Source organism: Dasypus novemcinctus, chromosome 16 (assembly GCF_030445035.2).
Source record: "Dasypus novemcinctus isolate mDasNov1 chromosome 16, mDasNov1.1.hap2, whole genome shotgun sequence".
NCBI classification, from domain to species: domain Eukaryota; kingdom Metazoa; phylum Chordata; class Mammalia; order Cingulata; family Dasypodidae; genus Dasypus; species Dasypus novemcinctus.
The window spans coordinates 51,081,948-51,101,497 of NC_080688.1; the positions used below are offsets into that span (position 1 = coordinate 51,081,948).

The 19,550-nt window shown below is 39.0% G+C and overlaps 1 protein-coding gene across 6 annotated transcripts; it reads right to left on the reverse strand.

Moving 5' to 3' along the window:
- Positions 1 to 8,685: 8,685 nt before the first annotated feature.
- Positions 8,686 to 19,308, reverse strand: ZNF24 (zinc finger protein 24). Of its 6 annotated transcripts, none has more exons than XM_004464502.4 (4): positions 19,168 to 19,308; positions 16,815 to 17,317; positions 16,455 to 16,602; positions 8,686 to 14,318 (listed from the first exon to the last, which is right to left on the reverse strand). In XM_004464502.4, exons 2-4 carry the CDS (start codon positions 17,232 to 17,234, stop codon positions 13,783 to 13,785), a joined length of 1,104 nt encoding a protein of 367 aa, XP_004464559.1. In that variant the 5' UTR covers positions 17,235 to 17,317; positions 19,168 to 19,308; the 3' UTR covers positions 8,686 to 13,782. The 6 variants fall into 6 exon arrangements, with proteins under 6 accessions (XP_004464559.1, XP_004464558.1, XP_071064739.1 ...); XM_004464501.4 differs by having other exon boundaries at positions 19,058 to 19,279; XM_071208638.1 differs by having other exon boundaries at positions 16,815 to 17,248; positions 19,168 to 19,263.
- Between the last annotated feature and the right edge of the window lie 242 nt (positions 19,309 to 19,550).

Here is a 19,550-nt window from a genome sequence, read left to right on the forward strand (position 1 = left end):
CCATTAATTCACTGGGAATTAAAAAATGGGAATTCTAATTATTATTATTTTTTTTTTGCCCAACCACCCGGGAATATTCTAATTCTATAAAATTTTCCCCATTCACTAGTTGTAATGTTTCTAAAAAAGTGATGCTTCCCTTCATCTAATATTTGGTTACCCAGTGGTATAGTCAATAGGAAAGGCTCATTAAATATTTATTTCCATACATTTATCAGTTTCTAAGATAACGAAACGATTCCCTATCATTCTCTTAAGTTAACCAATTCTTTAAGTATTGTTATAAAGTGATGAACTAAAACATCTTTGATGGGTTTCAATCTGTTATAATTGCTTTCATTATTGAAGCCCAAATTGTTTCATTTTTGGCTACTAGAATTAATATCTGCCTCCTCTGGCATATTCATAGTCTATGATAACTTCTTTGCTATTATATCAAGATATTCCAAGCTCATCTTTTGAATATCATACTCCAGTGTTAGAATCAGCAATTGTTCAGGAAGCCTGATTTATGGTAGTTGGAAGTGGTCAGAGTGTGAGTTTTGGAAATGCTCTTTGCTACATGAACTGAGGGATAAACTGAATTTAAAAGGATTATTCTGGCTGCTGTTTTGAGAACAGACTATAATAGAGTAAGTGTGGAAGCATGTTTTATGGATAAATCTTTAAGATAAAGATTTAAAATTCAATATTTCCAATTGAAATTCAGAATTATAGAGGTTTTACTTAATTTCTTCAATATTATATCAATATTTCCTTTCTTTCACACTAAGACTCCCCAAGGATCAGGGGATAATATAATTAGAATATCCCAAAATTACTTACTTGCTTTATCCTAACCATACTCACATGACAATGTCAATTACAACATGAATAATACCAACTTCAGTATGAATACAAAAACAAATGAACATGTTTTTGCCTATGTTCTCCCCTTTTAAAAAAGCATAGCATTATAACAAATAATAGGTCTTTCTTATAACTTCAGTTAAGCCCAATTTCAGAATTGTGTCTTTTTCAGTAAGGACAAATCACTGTGTGCTCAGTAATGGGAAAGTTTTCAGTTTATCAACCTGCTACCAGCCAGCTCTCAGATGCTCTGTTTCTTTCTTCTCTTTGTTTTTATTTTTTTTTTAACTCTACATTTTAAGCCTTTACTCCCTATTTCCTATCCCCAACCCATTCCCAGATAACCTAGATTCTGTGAGTTCGTTTATTCTAATTATTTCATATCAGTGAGATCATAAAATATTTGTCCTTTTGTTTTGGTTTATTTCACACAACATGACTCATTGTTTTTAAAAACAAATGTGGTTAGAGGTATCTTTACTTTTATATTGATACCAGAAACCTGTCATTTTTAAAGGTTTCCCTCTTAATGTTGTATGTAATTTTATAAGCTACCTTAAATCCCTTTTGAAATAAGTTAGGTTTATAAATGCTAAATAATTAAAACATACACAGCCATTTTCTTAAAATAGTTAAAATTAAATTTATCCTCAAATATTCATTTTTACATACTCCAAAACCTAGAGTGCACTATCTCGTGGGCCAATTTGATCGCATCTCATTATGTCATGAGCATTTTCCAAGTTATTATCTAGTGTAAATAAGTCTCATTTTTTTAAAAAAAATTCACTTTATTATATTTTATTATGATGATATTGAAAAAACACTCGATATTTTATAAAGATTATGCTAGTGTTGCCAATATAGAAGTAGTTACTGCTTTTAAATTATAAGAAGATTAAATATCATTTCTAAATTTTTTATTAAAATAACTTAAGTGTTTCTTATTAGATCCCACCTTATTCTTTTTCAAAAAGGAGTAAAAGCAGCACTTCCAAAATTATGAGAAATGACATTATATATTTATAGTATTTTATATTCCTGTAAGAACTTAAGTGTGTATGTACTTCCAAGAGTGAAGAATGTCACCCAAGTAACCATTAGGATGGTGTTCTGAACAACTTGATCTCTGCTATGCCTAAGGCTGATCAACCTCCCCTAAGTTCTATATCTGCCATTAGCGGCCAAAAATTTGGATTGCCTGGATACTGTGTGAACAATGGAGAGGGCTTGCAAAAGTGAGAGTTCATTTTTAATGACTGAATATTAATATTCTATCCAGAAGATATACTAAATTTACTGAAGCATTCTCTTGCTTAGGGCCTACATTGGTGTCATATAAATCCACCATTTTTCTGTTTCACACCCCTGCTTTTAGGGAAACTACTTTTTTTTAAGAACCAATTTTATTGAAATGTATTCAATACAAAACATTTTCAACTATTTCTTGTTTTCTCAGTTACCCTCATCCACTTGTTCCCAGTGCAAACAGACATGTCTATAACATGTAACCCTGGGAAGTGGATGTGGCTCAAGTGATTGGGCTCCTGCCTACCACATAGGAGGTCCATAGTTCAGTTCTCAGTGTCTCTAAAGAAGACAGCAAGCTGGCACAATGGGCAGGTGTGGCAAATGGACACAACAAAAGACACAAGAAGAAAAACATAATGAGAGAAACAAAGCAGGGAGCAGAGGTTCCCAGTGCCTCCTCAAGGGGACAAGCAGGATGGCAAGCTGGCATGACGGGCAGGCATGGCAAGCTGACACAACGAGATTATGCAACAAGAGACATGAGAAAAAAACAACGAGAGACACAACAAAGCAGGGAATGGAGGTGGCTTAAGCTATTAGGAGCCTCCCTCCCATATCAGAGGACCCAGGTTCGGTTCCTGGTGCCACCTAAAGAAATAAAGAAAATGAACAGACACAGCAAGTGCAAACAATGAGGGAGTGGGGAGAGATAAATAAATCTTTAAGAACAAACAAACAAACAAAACCATGCAACTCTTTAGCCACAGTTAAATCCCCAGGGATGGTCACCTGGCCCAACAGTAACTATTAGATTATTTCCATGGAAATTTAGATTTGGAAGTGGTCTGATTGCTTTCATAAATGGAACAGGAACTGTTGGTCCAATTCTACTTTGCCATGTGACCTGGAAACAGAAAGCTTATTTGCCAATGAAGGAGAGGTACAGAAATAAGCAGAGATGAAAGGAGAAAAGTGTGTCTGATTTCTCCAATGTGCTCTGGGATCCATCAGGGTATTTCTAATGCCCTGGTTCAAGCTATTTCTGAGTTGCAGCTGTATAGGTGTTTTAGGAAATACTTACACTCTTGTACATATTCACCCTTTGCTTATCTGGTTACTTATGACCAAAGTACTCCTAATTCATTTAGTTAGTCAGATAAATTTGATTGTGACATTCATCATTTAACAATCACCCTCACAGTTCACTCATACACATCCATGCTGCCATTGTTATGCCCATACTAAACCAATATTTAACTTGTCTGAAAAGCCTCTTCCACCCAGGTAGTATGGCTGGTATAGAGTAAGTAAGAAGAAAAGAGGGAGGTGATCAGGACAGGAGGGTAGCAGTGGGTCAGATCTTGTAGAGAGCCTTGTGGGCTATTATGTCTTTTGCCTTTATAGAGAGAGATGTGAGAGAATTTTGAGCAGAGAAGTGACATGATCTGGCTGCTGTGTTGAAAACTGAGTGAAGTAGGGCAAACAGGGGAGCAGGGAGGCTATTAGCCTGAACAACTGGGAGGACAAAATTGCCCTTTTCTAAGATGAGGAAAACTATAGGAAGAGCATGTTTGGAGAGAAAATAAAAAATTTGTTTTGGGGGACATTAGATTTAAGACACCTAATTAGTTATTGTGCCAAACCCAGATTGTAAACCTCGCTCTATTTGCAGGACCAGGGTTTTCAGCTCTACAATACTGATGACTTTCCAAGTAAACTGTCTGACCCTGTCAGTCCCTGAGATTACAGGCCCCTGGGGCTGCCTGTAGAAAAAGCAGCTGGCTCCCACTTGATCTCTGGCTTGTCTTTCATACTGTGCTATTGTCTTGACCTTCTGAACAGTACAACCGGGAAGTGTAGGAGTTGATGCCTTATAACGGGAATTCTGGCCAGAGTGAGAGGGGACTCTGCAGAAAAGTCTTCTCTCCCCTTCCCTCACCTCATGGATTGTTCTGATATGAAGTAATTCATACCACTTGTGCTCCGAAGACATCCAGGAAGACTAAGCAAACAGCTGTGCTTGTTGAGTTGTAGCCATCTCAGTAATATTCACTTGTGTTTTCTTTCCCTTCTTCCCTACCTCACTTCCCTTTTACCCACAGTCCTCCTTCCCTGGGATTGGATCACCCCAATGAAGTGTTAGCAATAGGTTTTGCCTCAGGCTCTTTCCTCAGGACCCCAGACTAAGGCAGCCATCAAAGTGGAGATGTCTGGTGGGCAAAAGGATATATGAGTTTGGCGATCAGAGAAGAGGACCAGACTGGGGATATAAATTTTGTATTTGTAGATAGTGTTTAAAAACAAAAAATCAGATGAGATCAGCTAGGAGTGAATAAAGGTAGAAAAGAGCAGACATCTGAACACAAAGTCTTCAGAGACTCAAACATATAGCAGTCTGGAGAGGTGAGAAAGTTACCAGCATAGGAAACTAAGAAGAAACAACCTGTGAAGGAAACCAAGAAAGTTCTGGAAGCCAAATGAAAATATGTTTTCTCTCTCTGTTTTTCATTATGGATAGTTTCTCTGGCTGTGTCTTAATCTACTATAATCTTCTTCTATAGTGTTTAATTTACCATTAATCCCATCCAGTATATTAAATCTCAGATATTGGGGTTTTAGTCTCTAGAAGTGTAATTTGGTTATTTTTTAAAATAATTTTCATGTATCTACTAAACATGTTTGATACTTCCACTAACTTCTTGATCATATGGAATACATTTATAATAATGGTTTTAATGTACCTGTCTACTAATTGTTATTTCTGCATCAGTTTTGATTGAGTGATTTTTCTTCTTGTCATGGGTTGTATTTTCCTACTCCTTCATATAACTTGTAATTATTTATTTATTTATTTATTGACTTTGTAATAATATTACATTAAAAACATATATGTGAGGTCCCATTCGACCCCACCCCCCCACCCCACCTCTCCCCGCCCCCCCAGCAACACTCGTTCCCATCATCATGACACATCCATTGGATTTGGTAAGTACATCTTTGGGCACCTCTGCACCTCATAGTCAATGGTCCACATCATGGCCCATACTCTCCCCCATTCCATCCAGTGGGCCCTGTGAGGATTTACAATGTCCGGTGATTGCCCCTGAAGCACCATCCAGGGCAGCTCCATGTCCCAAAGACGCCTCCACCTCTCATCTCTTCCTGCCTTTCCCCATACCCATCAGCCACCATGTCCACTTTTCCCAATCCAATGCCACCTCTTCTATGTGGACATTGGATTGGTTGTGTCCATTGCACCTCTATGTCAAGAGGAGGCTCAGATTCCACATGGATGCTGGATGCAATCCTCCCACTTTCAGTTGTAATCACTCTAGGCTCCATGGTGTGGTGGTTGTCCTTCTTCAACTCCATCTTAGCTGAGTGTGGTAAGTCCAATAAATCAGATTGTAGGTGCTGGAGTCTGTTGAGGCTCAGGACCTGGCTATCACATTGTCAGTCCAGAGATTCAAATCCCCTAAATATATCTTAAACCCCAACATTAACTGCACCTCCAGCACATTAGCATGAAAGTCTTATGAAGGGAGATCCCATCTGAGTCCAGATTCATCACACATAAACACCATTTCCAAAGAAGGGCCATCTGACCTGGTAGTTAACCCCATCGGCCATGACCATAACTCCCATGGGTCTCTTTAGCCCTCAAAGGAACCAATATCTGGGGGTTGTATCTGCTTTATCTGTCTCTCTGACTCTGCTCAGTTGTGCATGAGGGCAATCCTTCTGCCAGCCTCCAGACTCTTTTTTAGAAACTCGTAGCCATATAAACTCATTTCTCCTTTCCATTTCCCCCTTACTTTAGGTCAAACAGCATTTTAAAGTCATGTTATTTTATGTAGACAGGGATATTCTGTTGATCCGCATTGAACCTTCCATATAAGGTCATTTTCCAGTTGCATCATCAGTTGGTAGTTGATACTGGTCCCTCGGTGCCAGGGAGGCTCATCCCCGGGTGTCATGTCCCACGCTGGGGGGAAGGCATTGCATTTACATGCTGAGTTTGGCTTCGAGACTGGCCACATTTGAGTAACATGAAGGCTGACAGGAGGAAATTCCCAGGCACAATGTTGCTCTAGGCCTTGTTCTTATTTTAGGCTTATCAGCTCACAAGCATATAACTTGTAATTTTTTATCAGATGCCAGACACTGTGTTTTGTATTTTATGGAAAGCTGGGTAATTTTTAATTCCTGTCTATGTTGTTGAATGTTTCTAGAGTTTTTTCCCCACTAAACAGGCAAGACTTTTCTTAGTACACTAACCTGGTGTTTCTCAGCACTTTTGACATTTTATACTGGATAATTCATTGTTGTTGGGGGCTGTTTCATGCATTGTAAGATATTTAGCAGCGTCCCTGCCCTCTACCTAACCAATCCCCACCCCCAAGTTGGGACAAGTGAAAAAATCTCCAAACATTGCCAAATATCTCCTGGGGAACAATATTGCCCCATGTATGAGACCCACTGCTATAACTGATGCCCTGTGAATTATATTTTCCCCTCTGGCTGATAAAACTGATACTATTCCTGGCCTTTTGTGAGCTCCAGGGATTTTCTCCTCTAATCCTTTTGGGTGGTTCTTTTCCTGACATCAGGTAGTTTCCTTACACAAATGCACTCATCCGTGGTCAACCAAATACTCAAGAAGGACCTCTGCAGATCTCCAGCACTCTCCCTCTGCAATTCTCTCCTCTCTGGTACTCTGCCTTGCAAAAGGTAGTCCCTTGGCCTCCCAGGACTTGCAGCTCCATCTTCTAAACTCAGGGAGACTGCTAGGCTCTGCCTGAATTCCCTCTCCATGTTCTCTGTCCTGGAAACTCTCCAGGTGGTAAACTGGGATAATTGAAGGACATATCATTTATTTCCCATCTCAGGAATTACTGTCCTTGTTTTGCCTCTGATATATTTTGTTGGATACTTTATTTCTTCAGGCAAGAGGTTAGATCTGTTCCCTGTATTCCACTGTGGCCCCAAGTTTTGTTTTGTTTTTTTGAGTTACCAGGGATCAGTGATTGAACCTGGGGCCTCGAATGTGGGAAGCTGGCGCTTAACCACTGAGCCACAATGGCTTCCTTGAGTTGATTTTTTCGTTTGTTTTGCTTGTTTTGTTTTTTTCAGGAGGCCCCAGGAACTGAACTTGGGACCTCCCATTTGGGAGATGGGTGCTTAACAGATTGAGCCACATCTGCTTCCCCCCCCCCAAAGGTTTTTGTGTATTTGTGAATGATAAAAATAGCATATTTGTATGCTAATGGAAAAAGTTCATGAGAGGAAAATATTGAAGATGGGAGAGAGGTGAGGATTATTGGAGCATATCTTTGAGTAGGTGTTAAAAGAGTGGCTTGGATCCAACGAAGAGGTTAGCTTTAGGTAGGAGCTGTTGATCCAAAGAAGGAAGGTATAGTATTAACAAACCAATATGTGGATGCTTAGGCTGTTGTCTTTTCTAAATATATATTTTTTTCTGTTGTAAAGAATGGTGTAGCTGGGGAGATGAATAGAGAACATCAAAATGTTAATAGGATGTTATTAGGATTTGGACTCATGGGTGACTTCAGGTGGTTTTTATTTTCTAAACCCTGCCATTATATTCATTTCATGAGGAAAATATGTAAAGAAACAAAACAGATTGCGCAATGTTTGCCTCAGTTTGAAGGACGTCTCTGAAAAGCTCATCTAGGGAGATGTAATTAAACAGGAATGCCAGGTGACATTGAGCATTGCTGTTTCCTGCCCTGGAAGAGCCTTGGGCAGAGCAGGTTCAAATCCATTTGGCCTGAGAATAAAATGAGTGCCCCAGAGAACCATGTGGGGGGATGGAGATCATGAGGAGGGACTCCAAGGTTCACATGCAGAGGGTATTTGAGGGGAATGCCCCCAGAGGAATAATTCCAGGTGAATGGAGCATAGATAGACTCAGCAGTATCATCTCACACACTCAAGAGTCCCATGTTGGTGAAACCAGAGGATAGAAAGCAAAATACCAGAGGCATTTGTGTGAAAAGTCTTTCATCCAGACATCCCCAGCACCAATTGCTGGGCCCTGTGAGAACCCGAAGTTGCAGACTGATTGGTCCTTCTATGTGGAAGGGGAAGTATGTGTTAAGCAGTTACATGGCAGACTGGGGATAAGACTACAGAAAGACATTGGTGTGCTCAGGAGAACATGAATATAATGTTCTGGGGATGGGAACTAAGGAGGGAAATAAGGCCGTGAAAATTGGGTAGGGTTTAGACTGGGAGAGATGTTTACATAGTAATGTACTCTGTAGACCGACAAAGTCGGCTAAAACTTAGCATGTTCAAAGTACAGAACATGCGTTAAGAGGGAGGTGACCACTTCCTGGGGGAGTCAGGGCCACCTTCCAGGAGAGAGGAGATCTTTGCTGAGTTTTGAGGAATGAAGTTTCCCAAGCAGGTTAAGGGGATGGGATGGGAGCTGGAGGCAGAATTCTGAGTTGAGGAACCAAATAAAAAGTGAAAAAAAAAAACGGCAACATAAAATGATGTATGTTCAGTTATTGTTGGAATGTGTGTGGTGGAGAGAGTGGAGTAACAAATGGCAAAGGCTGACAGAGGCCCAATCATGGAAGGCCATGCTAATTTTATTAACCCATATAGTGCATAAGACATTAAGTCTAAAATAGGCAAGTTAGAAGAATTAAAAATTACAAAGGTTTTCTACAAATCAATAAGAAAATACAAATAACCTTTGTTAATCAGGACAAAAACCCAATTCAAATGATCTTAGACAAGGGACTTTATTGGCTCACAAAACTTTAAAGTCCAGAGGTAGGGCAGGCTTTAGGCACAGCTGGATCTAGGGCCTCAAGAAAAATGACATCAGGCCTGAGTTGTCTTTTCACTTCTGCTAACTTCCGAGTTTCTTTTCAGGCTCTCTCCATATGGTACAAATTCAAGTTTACGTGATCCTTGGTTCCTGGGACCTCAGTAGAGTCTTCTGTCCAATAGTTCGAGCAGTTCTGTTGAAGGCTCTCATCGATCTGACCATTCTTTAATTGCTGTGGCTAGGGAAACACAGGGCTCAGAATGGGCAGGCCTGATCATGTGCTCACACTATGTGGAGTTTGGAGGAGGGTGACAACACCTAAGCCACAGAGAACAGGTTTCCCACAATTAAAAAAAAAAAAGGTTACCAGAAAATGGGGAAAGAGATGCTTCATAAACAAAAGTAGACATCCACACATAACCCAATAGACAAGCAGGTAAAGGATATGAACAATTCATAAGTAAAAATATAAATGGCCAATAAACATGAAAATGCCTCCAACCTTACCACTCATTAGGGAAATGCAAATTAAAATTACTTTTTCCCCCCATCAGATAAAAGCTATAAAGTTTACGTATGGCTATTTGGGGAAATGAGTGCTTTTCATATAGTTGGTAAGAATTGTTATGAAGGCTTTTTGGAAGACTAAGGTGGGTCTATCTTTGATTGTTATCCCTCTTAACAGAACTCATTCTTAGATATTCACACATACACAGAGATATCTGAATAAGACACTTCAGCATTGCAATAGCATGAGAAGAAATGGGATAATGCCATTTTTGTATAACCGAATCCTATGAAACCATTAAAGAAATTTAAAAACCTCAGAATCTCTATTTGTGACAAAATAGGCTCTAGAACAATACATATAGTATGAGTCTATTTATGTAAAAATGGCTTGTACATGTATATTCACATGAAACTGTATGGAAAAGGAACTAGAAGGAAAGACTAATTACACTGTGGGAAGTGAAATAATGATTGGAAGTGCTGGAGGGGGGGGTCTGTCTCTCATTACTTTTAGTGTTTTGTACAGTGAGAAGGTAGTTATTTCTTTCTATAATTAAAAAAGAAAACTGGGCAAAAGCAATTCACAGGAAACGCAACTGGCCAAAAAACATGAAAAGATGTTCTTCCTCATTAGGAATCAAAGAAAAGAAAGGTAAAACAAATTTTGCCTATGAGATTGGCAAAAATTTTTCAGGATTCAGGGTTGGCAGGAGCATAGGAGAACAGGCACTCTTCCTATTAATAGAGTTGTAAATTGTAAAATCTTTTTGGTGGTAGTTTTCAAAATATTAAATGCACATTCTCTAACCCATAAGTCCATTTCCAGCTATTTATCCTACTGAAATACTGACACAGGTAGCAAAAATATATATACAGGGATGTTTATTACACTTATCTTTAATAAAAAAAAATTGGAAAGAATCTATCCACCAATAAGGGATTGGTTAAATAAATTAGTATATTCATGCAATGGAAATAGTATATAGCCATGAAAAAGAATGTCTACATCAAAGTTGGCGGGGGGGGGGGGTGCAAATCTCAGTTCAGTAGATGCAAAATGGGATAAAAGAACCTACCTCATATGTTTACTATGAGGACTAAGAGTTAATCCATGGTAAAGCGCTTACAACAGTGCCTGTACACAGTAGGCACAAGTGTCAGCTATTAACACATTTTTGCTTAAATATGTATATGCCTAAGTCTGGAAGAATAACAAACCAAGTATTACTTCTGGGTGAGACTATGAGAGGGAGATGTACTTTTTCACTACACATTTCTGTACTGTGGAAAATTCAAACAAGCATGTTTAATAGCTTTTCACGTTTGTTAATCACAACTTATTAAAGTCATAAAATTCATTAACCAAGTTTTAACCACCATCATTCATGGCAGAGTAAAAAAAAAAATCTGTCACTGGAGTTCACAGAACTAGATTTGAATTTTAGCTCTAATTGGCCACATGCAAGTCATATGATTTGAGTCTTACTTTTCTAATCTACAAATCTAAGAAAGATAGCAAGTGTCTAACCCAATGCCTGACATGCAGATTATTTCAATTCATATAACTCTACCCTCAACTTAAATAAATGTGACATATTGCTAAATGATTAAATGCCAACTAGATATGAATATGGGAAACTTAACTTTCAAGAAAACCAGAAGAAAATTCAGTAGCAAGCAGTAAATGCAGTAGCTATTCAGCATATATCAGCATTCTGCAAACCATAACACCATGTCTGCTTGTTTGCTAACAGACCTATGTCCTGGTTATGCTAGTGCATGCCAACTGTCCAACTCATCAGAGGTGGGGTACCTCCAATAATTGCTGATTATTGTGTGAGTATAAATGAATGTTTGGATGAAATCATAAATCAATAGATAGATAAATCAGTTTTTCTAGTGGGGACTTATCCAAACTGAAAATGTTCAGTACACAGCCCACAAAGCATCACTTCCTTTTCCTGCATACCATCATTCCGCTTTCTGATCCAGCCTCCCCATTCCCTATGGAGCCTTGCCTTAGTCTCAGAATTCTTTTTACACAATATACAAGCATCAGAGCTGACAAGACAAAACATATTTGCCGACTCTAATAGTGCTTTTTCTAAGTTCTCACATTACCAAACATCTTTGGTATTTATGACAAACCTATCACTGGGCAACTTGTTTATGGGGAAGAAATCAGATCTAAAGCAGCATGAAATTCCAGCCACTGAGAGGGTTGTTCCCTTCTTACCTACTCTAAGAATTCTGTCATCCCAGAAGTATTCCAAATATGCCACCTCAAAACCTACTTGGAAAGAAGCCAGTTATAAATAAATAAGTCAATCAACTCAAGATAGTTTTATCTTAGAGTGGAGTAGTTTATAGCTTTATTGGACATTGACTTGTCTCCTCTCAGCCACAGAGAAAAAGTTCCAAACAAAAGTCCCTACATTTTTTTATATAACTTAAAATACATTATATCATTACTACATATTTATACTTCAATAAATCTTAATCTATAAAGCACATTTCTTATAATTGTTACCAGAAAATCAATAAACTCCACTCAGCATCACTTCCCCACCAGCTGGCCTTGCATTTATTACTACGATTTTTAAGACTCATGCAAATATCACCTTCCTTTTCCAAACTTGATCCAAGCACCAGCTGTAGCCAAAATCTCTGGAACTATGAAATATTTCTGTTCACATGAATCCTTTTCCACACAATGATGCCCACCCTAGAAAAGCCTTTTCTCATACTCTATATAATTTTTAACTTCCAGAGTTTCCCACTAAATAGAATCACAGTATTTGGGATTCTCAGCCAAAGAGTATACAATCCTACTACTACAATGTATTACTTTAAAACATTTTTTAAAATGTGTTAAGACTGAAAATTAAAAAAATAGAAAATAGTTCAGTCAATTCTGATATAGTTAATAAACTAGTTAATAAGCTAGCTGTTTTTTTTTTAAATAGAACAGTCCATTCATTCAACTTAACATATAGATTCAACCTCAATGCTACTGAGGATTAGTTTTCTTAAAAGACTCACAAACCTCCAAACTGTCATAGTATCTCAGACTCTACTCTGAAGAATACTTGAGAGAGCTGAGCCGAGTTCCCCCACCCCCACTCCTCCCAAATACAACACCCTGGTAAGAGAATTATGGCTCTGGGATTCTCAGATGTGACCTCCCCCAGAATTGGACAGGGGTGTGGGAGAGAGGCTAACTCACATGAAAGAGCTTTGTACCAAACCCCCAAGATTTTACAGTGGGAGAAATAACAACCTACTTAGAGTAGGATTACAGTACCTAGCACAGTGCCTTGTCTGTAGAAAACATTTAATAAATGCATGGCTGTTTTTTTTTTTTTAGCCTGGGTTCAACCCTTTTGTACCAAACGAATAAAATTAGCAAACAAACCTGATACTTGTTACCCACCTTTCAGAGAACTATCTGTACTTAACAAAGATGAAGGCAAAATAATAAATTACATCTTCCAGTCTCTTTAGTTTTTCCAGAAGCCAAGACAGACCATTACCCTTATGTTTATTACATTTGCTCTTCAACACTGCCATTCACTATGATTTCTCTAATGTTAAAATTTCTACCTTCAGAGTTTTACAATTATTGTTTAGACTGTCCACTTTCTAACGATACATGTGAGAACCTTAAATTCATTAATAGGATGCCTTCAAATTACAGATATGAGCTGTTTCTGAGGTTTCCTGCTGGCCAGTAATTGCATTTAGATAAATTCTTGATAAGATTCAATTCTTAGATAGAAGTATATTATCTTCCCCAGTCTAGGTGTCCCATTCACTTTTTGATGTTTTATCACCATCACTTTGTATCTGAGATCTTAAAGCTCAGTTAGAGGCTGTTAGCCATCCTTTATCTCCTATTTTCTCAAATGCATACTCTAATTACATGAGACAAGGATAAATTTTGAAGAGATGGTTTTAGTTTTCAGACTTTCTAATTCCTATGTTGCCTTTTCATGTAGAAGGGAATGTGTACTTGCAAAGAACATTTTAATGATCAACACAGAAATAATGTACTTGTCTAAAAAGGAAACTTTAAGAAAGGGATAAAGAATCAGGTAGATCATTATTTGGAAAAATACTAGAATATAAATATCACATTGAATATTTAGGGTTTAACACCTGAATTAAGTCTAAAATTTCAGTTTCTAGGCAAGGATGACACCATTTCTCTCAAGATAAAATAATGGTGAGTGAGGATTTTAAAAAATATTTCCCAGTGAATTTTCTGACAGTCATAGGGAAACAAAACTATAATGTATCATTTCATGTTTTAATTTTGTCTTCATTTCTGAAGAAAGACCTGAGTGCTGAATTTTTTAAAAAATTTCTTAAACTTTCACAACATTCAGAAGTTTTTCTGCATTGTGTCTTCTCTGATGTCTAAAAAGATTTGAGCTTTGACTATAGGATTTCCCACACTGAACGCATTCATAAGGTTTCTCCCCAGTATGGATTCTCTGATGATTAATAAGCCCAGAATTCTGGCTAAAGGCTTTCCCACATTCAAGACATTTATAAGGTTTTTCTCCAGTATGGACTCTCTGATGTTGTACAAGGATGGAACTTCTGCTGAATGCTTTCCCACACTCAACACATCCATAGGGCTTCTCCCCACTGTGGATTCTTTGATGAAGAATAAGAGCTGAGCCTTGACTGAAGTGTTTTCCACATTCATCACATATATGTTGTTTCTTTCGAGAGGGATTTCTCTTTCTTTCAAACCTGCCCTTGGGAAAACAGGTTTCTCCATATTTAAAAATTTGAGGAACACCTATATTGAGTGTGCCAGGAACATCATGAGATTCTGCTGAAGGAATCTCCTGCTTTGGAGCTAGCGCTCCATTTTCAGTCCTAGCATCATCATCTGCAATAAACAGAAAAAGCAAATGTCACTCATTTTCCTATTCTGGGAGAAAGGAACTTGCAGAAAAATTTTTAAAAAATGAACTAAGAGTAAATAGTTTGCACATATTTATAAATAACACCCCTATAAAGTGGTATCTAAGATTGCCTTCTACTCTAAGAAAAAAAGGAATTTACTGATTATGCAGCAATGAGTTAACAGGGCATAACATAATGAGAAATTAAAAGGTTATAGCTGAATAAAAGTGAGAACAGATGAATGGGTCAGAAGTAGTAGTCAGAAAACAAAAGGCAGAAAAATGGCAGATTCTAAGATGGTTAGGGAGACAAAGTTCAAGTGATAAGGCTAAGTCTGGATGAAACTCTGTAAGGTGAAAATATAATAAAATTTGCCATATTATTATAATGTTCTTTTACTCTGAGAAAGGAGAATTCACCCCAAATACAATAAATAAGAAGTCTGGCAGAAAGCAATTATCTCTGAAATGAGCAAGACAAGGCACAACACAGGAGGAGAGTCTTGAAAGATAAACTGGGGCATCCTGTGTTAAAATCAAGATATGACATTTTAAAATTCAGTATATCTCTTAATAAATAAAAGTTTTCCTATAAAAGAAGTTTGCCCTATTTGGTATTTGTCATGATACTTTAAAAGGTTGTATATTTCTAAGCCTCAGTTAGATGTGTCTAGTAAAAAAAGTCTGAATGACCAACATGAGGTACCATCACCCACTTGTATGCAAGCTGAGGTAAGAACAAGGCTCCTAACACTCTCCTGAGACTTCAAACTTTTAAAAAGTAAAAATACTTAGTTCATGTAGGGTGAGCTGTAAGACTTAGAAAAGTGGTCCATTGTGAGCAACTCTAAAACAAACAACAAAGGGAGAAAATCAGGAAAGAAGGTTTACAAAGAGAGACTGAAGGAACAGTGGGGGTCAGTGAGGCCTGGGGACTTGAACAGGAAGGTGAGTATAAAGGAAAAGTGGGGACAAATGGTACAGAAGACATAGAAGGTGCAGAGTGTGGCAAAACTTAGTCTGTTATAATGAGGTCATTTTTAAAAAGGTGAAAATGCTTCAGAAATTGAGAGAGAAGTTTTCTACTCAAGAAAATGCCACCTCCAGAGACCCTGGAGAATGATTCTCACATATTACAAAGAAGACTGTCCCATGGAGCACATAAAATTGCAGTTCCTCAGCAGGCTTCAGCTCCTCTCCAGAAATTGATTCACTAGCACTGTCTTCTCAGATGGGAAGAAAAGCTGCCCAGGCCTTATTCTGTGACATAACAGAATATCTCTAGCTACCTCAATGTATGATTCCCAAAGTAATCTCAAACAAAATTTCATTTTAGTTCATATAAATCTGAAAACTAAACTCAGCAGTTTTAGGGCTATGTCAAAGTATACAAGTATATGGTGTTACTTTCTAATACAATGGTAAAAGACTGGTCAAAGTGAATTATTGTAACAATTATAAGCTTTTAATTTACCTTTTTCCATTTAAAACATATTATAGCTAGGGAGCTTACTTCTGCATAAATATTTGAAAAAGTAGAGAATTTTATCCAAATATCATTTCCACAAAAGGAGTTTCTTAGAAAAAAAAATGACTCTAGATGGGATGCTGAAGAAAAAACAGATGTAGCTAGAAATTAGAAAGAGTTCAGTTATATGCAACAAACAAAAGTAGGTCTGAGGGGAGCTTAATATACCAAAAGGATTAGTTAGGAGATTCTGAGGAAAAGAAAGTAAAACAAATAGCAAATAAACAATATTACACGCAAAACAGAGGAACTTGGTATTATATAGATGGGTGCTGACCCAGGCCAGGACAAATACCAACCTGGAATGGGCAGGTGTTCAAGAAGGAAGTTGAAAAGGAAGAAAAGCCTAAAGATGTTAATGTTTAGGAATAAAAGATAAGAGGCCAGCAAATCAACTGTTATGAGACAATAATCAAGATCCTACATTGTGCCTACACCCAAGGAATCAGGTTAATAGTAATACTCTCTCTACCCCCACTGGTGAGAAGACTAAAAAATGATAAAGATTCCAAAGACTACCCTGAGTGATTGCAAAGGCCCACCATCTCTTTCACACTCTAGACCACATCGAGAATGGAATTCTGGTCCTTACCACAGTGCCTTAGGGAATGGAGCTCCCAGGATGCCCATTTAAGCTGGTTCTCCACAGCATCAAGCTCAGAACTTGGTAATCCCTGCGCTTCTTCTTGAGATACTATCTCTTCTACTAGCACTTCCCGTTTTCGTCGACGAAGAGAAACCTGGAAACAATGAAAATTGTTTAATTCTGACGAAAATATGAAATAGACAGAAAATTATAAAACATAGACTACAGAGATCTAGAGGCAAATAAGCATAGTTAATGAAGAGTGGTGGTGGAGAAAGCAGAAATATGATTCTGACTGAGCTGAGTGGAATTTACAATTCAGTGGGTTTGTCCCACTAACCCCAAAAAAGTGGCTTTTGGGCTTACTGGTTGTCCAGGGTCATCAAGCTCACTCTCCAAATCCTCCAGCACTGTTACCGCCTCCTCTCCATTTTCTGGATGATGCTCTCGAACCCAAGTCTGTAGCTCCTTGGGTAGGATGGCAACAAACTGTTCCAGCACTACGAGCTCCAAGATTTGTTCTTTTGTATGAGTCTCTGGCCTGAGCCACAGACGACAAAGTTCTCGGAGCTGGCTCACAGCTTCACGGGGTCCAGGTGAATCCTGGTATCCAAACTGCCTGAATCGCTGTCGGAAAACCTCTGGGTCAGGAAGATGGTTCCAGGGGATACTTGATCCCTCTTCACCATCAGGATCCTCCTCTAACTTCACTCTCAGAATTTTCCCCTCTTCATCTGGAGTTGGGATGATAAGTATTGAATCTTCTTCCACTGACTGTGCAGACATCCTGAATTATAATACTTGAAGAAAAGACAATCAAGATAGGATAGAGAACTCAGGGAAATTCTCTGTTTTCTTCACAGGCCCTCCTGAGGTACAAGAAATTAAAAAAACAAAAAACAAATAACTTACTAAGAATTTGGACATATACTAAAAAGAAAGATTAGCATAGTTCAGTAAAAGGTATTTGTTCTTTTTCTGTGTCAAAAATTCCAATCACTTATACCAGGAGTCAGCAAATTACAGCTTACCACGAAATTTGGTCTGTGGCCTTTTCTGCACAGCCCTTTTGCTAAGACTAATTTTCACATTTTTAAATGGTTGGAAAAAATAATTTCATGACCTGAAAATGAAATTAAAATTTGTGTCCATAAATAAAGTTTTATTGGGACACACCCACAGTCACTTGTTCACATTTTGTATTAAACCACAGTTGAGTAGTTGCACCAGACGGTGTGGCCTGAAAAACCTAAAAATATTTACTATCTGGGCCTTTACAGAAAAAAATATTTGCCAATATCTTTTCTACAAAAATAACAAACCCTATTTCAATAACAACAAAACGTAAGGACCAACACCGATTCATTTGCATTTATATGCAATTGAGGACTGGTCCTCCCTAACATACCTAAGTCAACTCAAGAATAGGGACTTTTTAAAAAAATTAGCAGCTTAAATAATATGCCTTTTAAAAAGTAAAGAAAAACAATTTAAAAAGATTAAAGTCCTCTATATTCAAAATACACGTGAAAAAATATTCAATTGCTCAGGAACAGATCACATATTGAAAAAAATTAACTGCCAGATGCCATATAATGCAAATATTGTTCAGTTACCTAGCACACCATTATTACATTAAATTACATTTAAATGTAAAGTCTATGAAGCAAAGATACTCTCATAACGACTCGAAGTTTTTGCAGGAGCCCAGAATCCTGTACTTAAACTGGATGACTCAGTTTTCCCAGCGTCTGCCTTCAGAGAAACCTTGTCCAATTTCTGGTCCTTTCCTCAGTATTTGCAGTCAAGTCCGTGGCATTGTTTACATTACACCAAAGGAATGATCATGCAATTAACTACTCTACGGGTTCAGGACCCAAAAATCTCAAAATGAGTAATTAAAAAAACTTATAACCCTATCGAGATGAAGGCTAGTAATCAGAAAATATCTTATCAGACACGTAATACAGATTCAATTAAGTATTCTGAAATGTGTTGGCCTTATAAATAGGGTTTAGCCAACAGTCATTCTTTCCTATTCCCAGGAACCTACCTGATCACTGTCTCAAGCATTTCTATAAAAAAGAGATATCTCTTCCTTTAGGTTCTTATACAGCACTCTGCTTGTGTGACGTGGAGGGAGGCGGCCGGGAGCGCAGGCCAGCAGTCCCCACAGTATTTCTTGCGGGGACCCTTGTCCCAGGCAATCTCCCCACCTCACCCCTACAAAATCTCGCGGCGAATGCGCCCCCGCCTGGCGGCTCCGGGCCCTCTTCCCCGTACTGCAGCCGATTTTTAAGACCAAAGGCCACCCTGCAGCTACAGCATCCGAAACGCCGCACTTCCGTCCGTGGCGGGGGACTACAAGTCCCGGCAGCCCCGCGCAAGACCCGCCCCCTCCCACCTCATTCCCAAACGAGTCCCAGAACTCTCTGCGAGAAGCCAGGGTCTCGAAATAGAACAAAACCGGGTGGTGGGGGAGGGGGCAGACGGAGGTAGCAGGCGACACAGGATGGCGGAGGACGCGCGGCGGATGCCGGGGCTCGAGCAGGCCTTCCCCTCGCGCTCCCTGGTGGGCGCAGAGACCGCGGCCTCTCGCCCGCGCCTACCTGGACGCCGCTGAAGGCCTCCCCCAGGCGCCTTCGCCCGCTCCCGCGCGGCCCGCAGTCCCTAGCCCACCGTTCTTTTCACGCTCCCTCCCCGCCACTCCGGCGCAGACCTCCTGCTCAGAAACCGCTGCAGCGTCTCTGACCGCGGCAGACGCAGAAATGCCGCTCAACAAGCCGTTTCCCAGAAGCCTCCGGCGCGGACTGCTTCCGGTCTGCGGACCCGAGGGGGCGGAGAGAGGCGAAGCCCTGCGTTGCCATGGAGATACGCTCCGGGAGGGGGAGGGGCGGCCCTGCTACAATAACCACATTGAGACTGCACTGGGCCTTGCACCTCAGCAGAGAGCCTTGTGTTCTGTGTTTCAGTCAAAGGAAAAAGAAAGAAGTCTGCCATTAAGATAGTCTTTACAATTTAACCAGCCCTTTCACATGTATTATCTCCTGAGGTTCTCCCAGTAATCTTCTGAGAGAAGTAGTAAAAGCTTTTGAGTGCTAA

What these genes read in the sequence shown, in the direction of transcription:
- ZNF24 (XM_004464502.4), bottom strand. Translation starts at nt 17,234, where the DNA reads ATGTCTGCACAGTCAGTGGAAGAAGATTCAATACTTATCATCCCAACT. An exon ending in TTGATGACCCTGGACAACCA is followed by an intron (nt 16,603 to 16,814) that starts GTAAGCCCAAAA and finishes CATTGTTTCCAG; the next exon opens with GTTTCTCTTCGTCGACGAAA. An exon ending in CCATTCCCTAAGGCACTGTG is followed by an intron (nt 14,319 to 16,454) that starts GTAAGGACCAGA and finishes TGTTTATTGCAG; the next exon opens with ATGATGATGCTAGGACTGAA.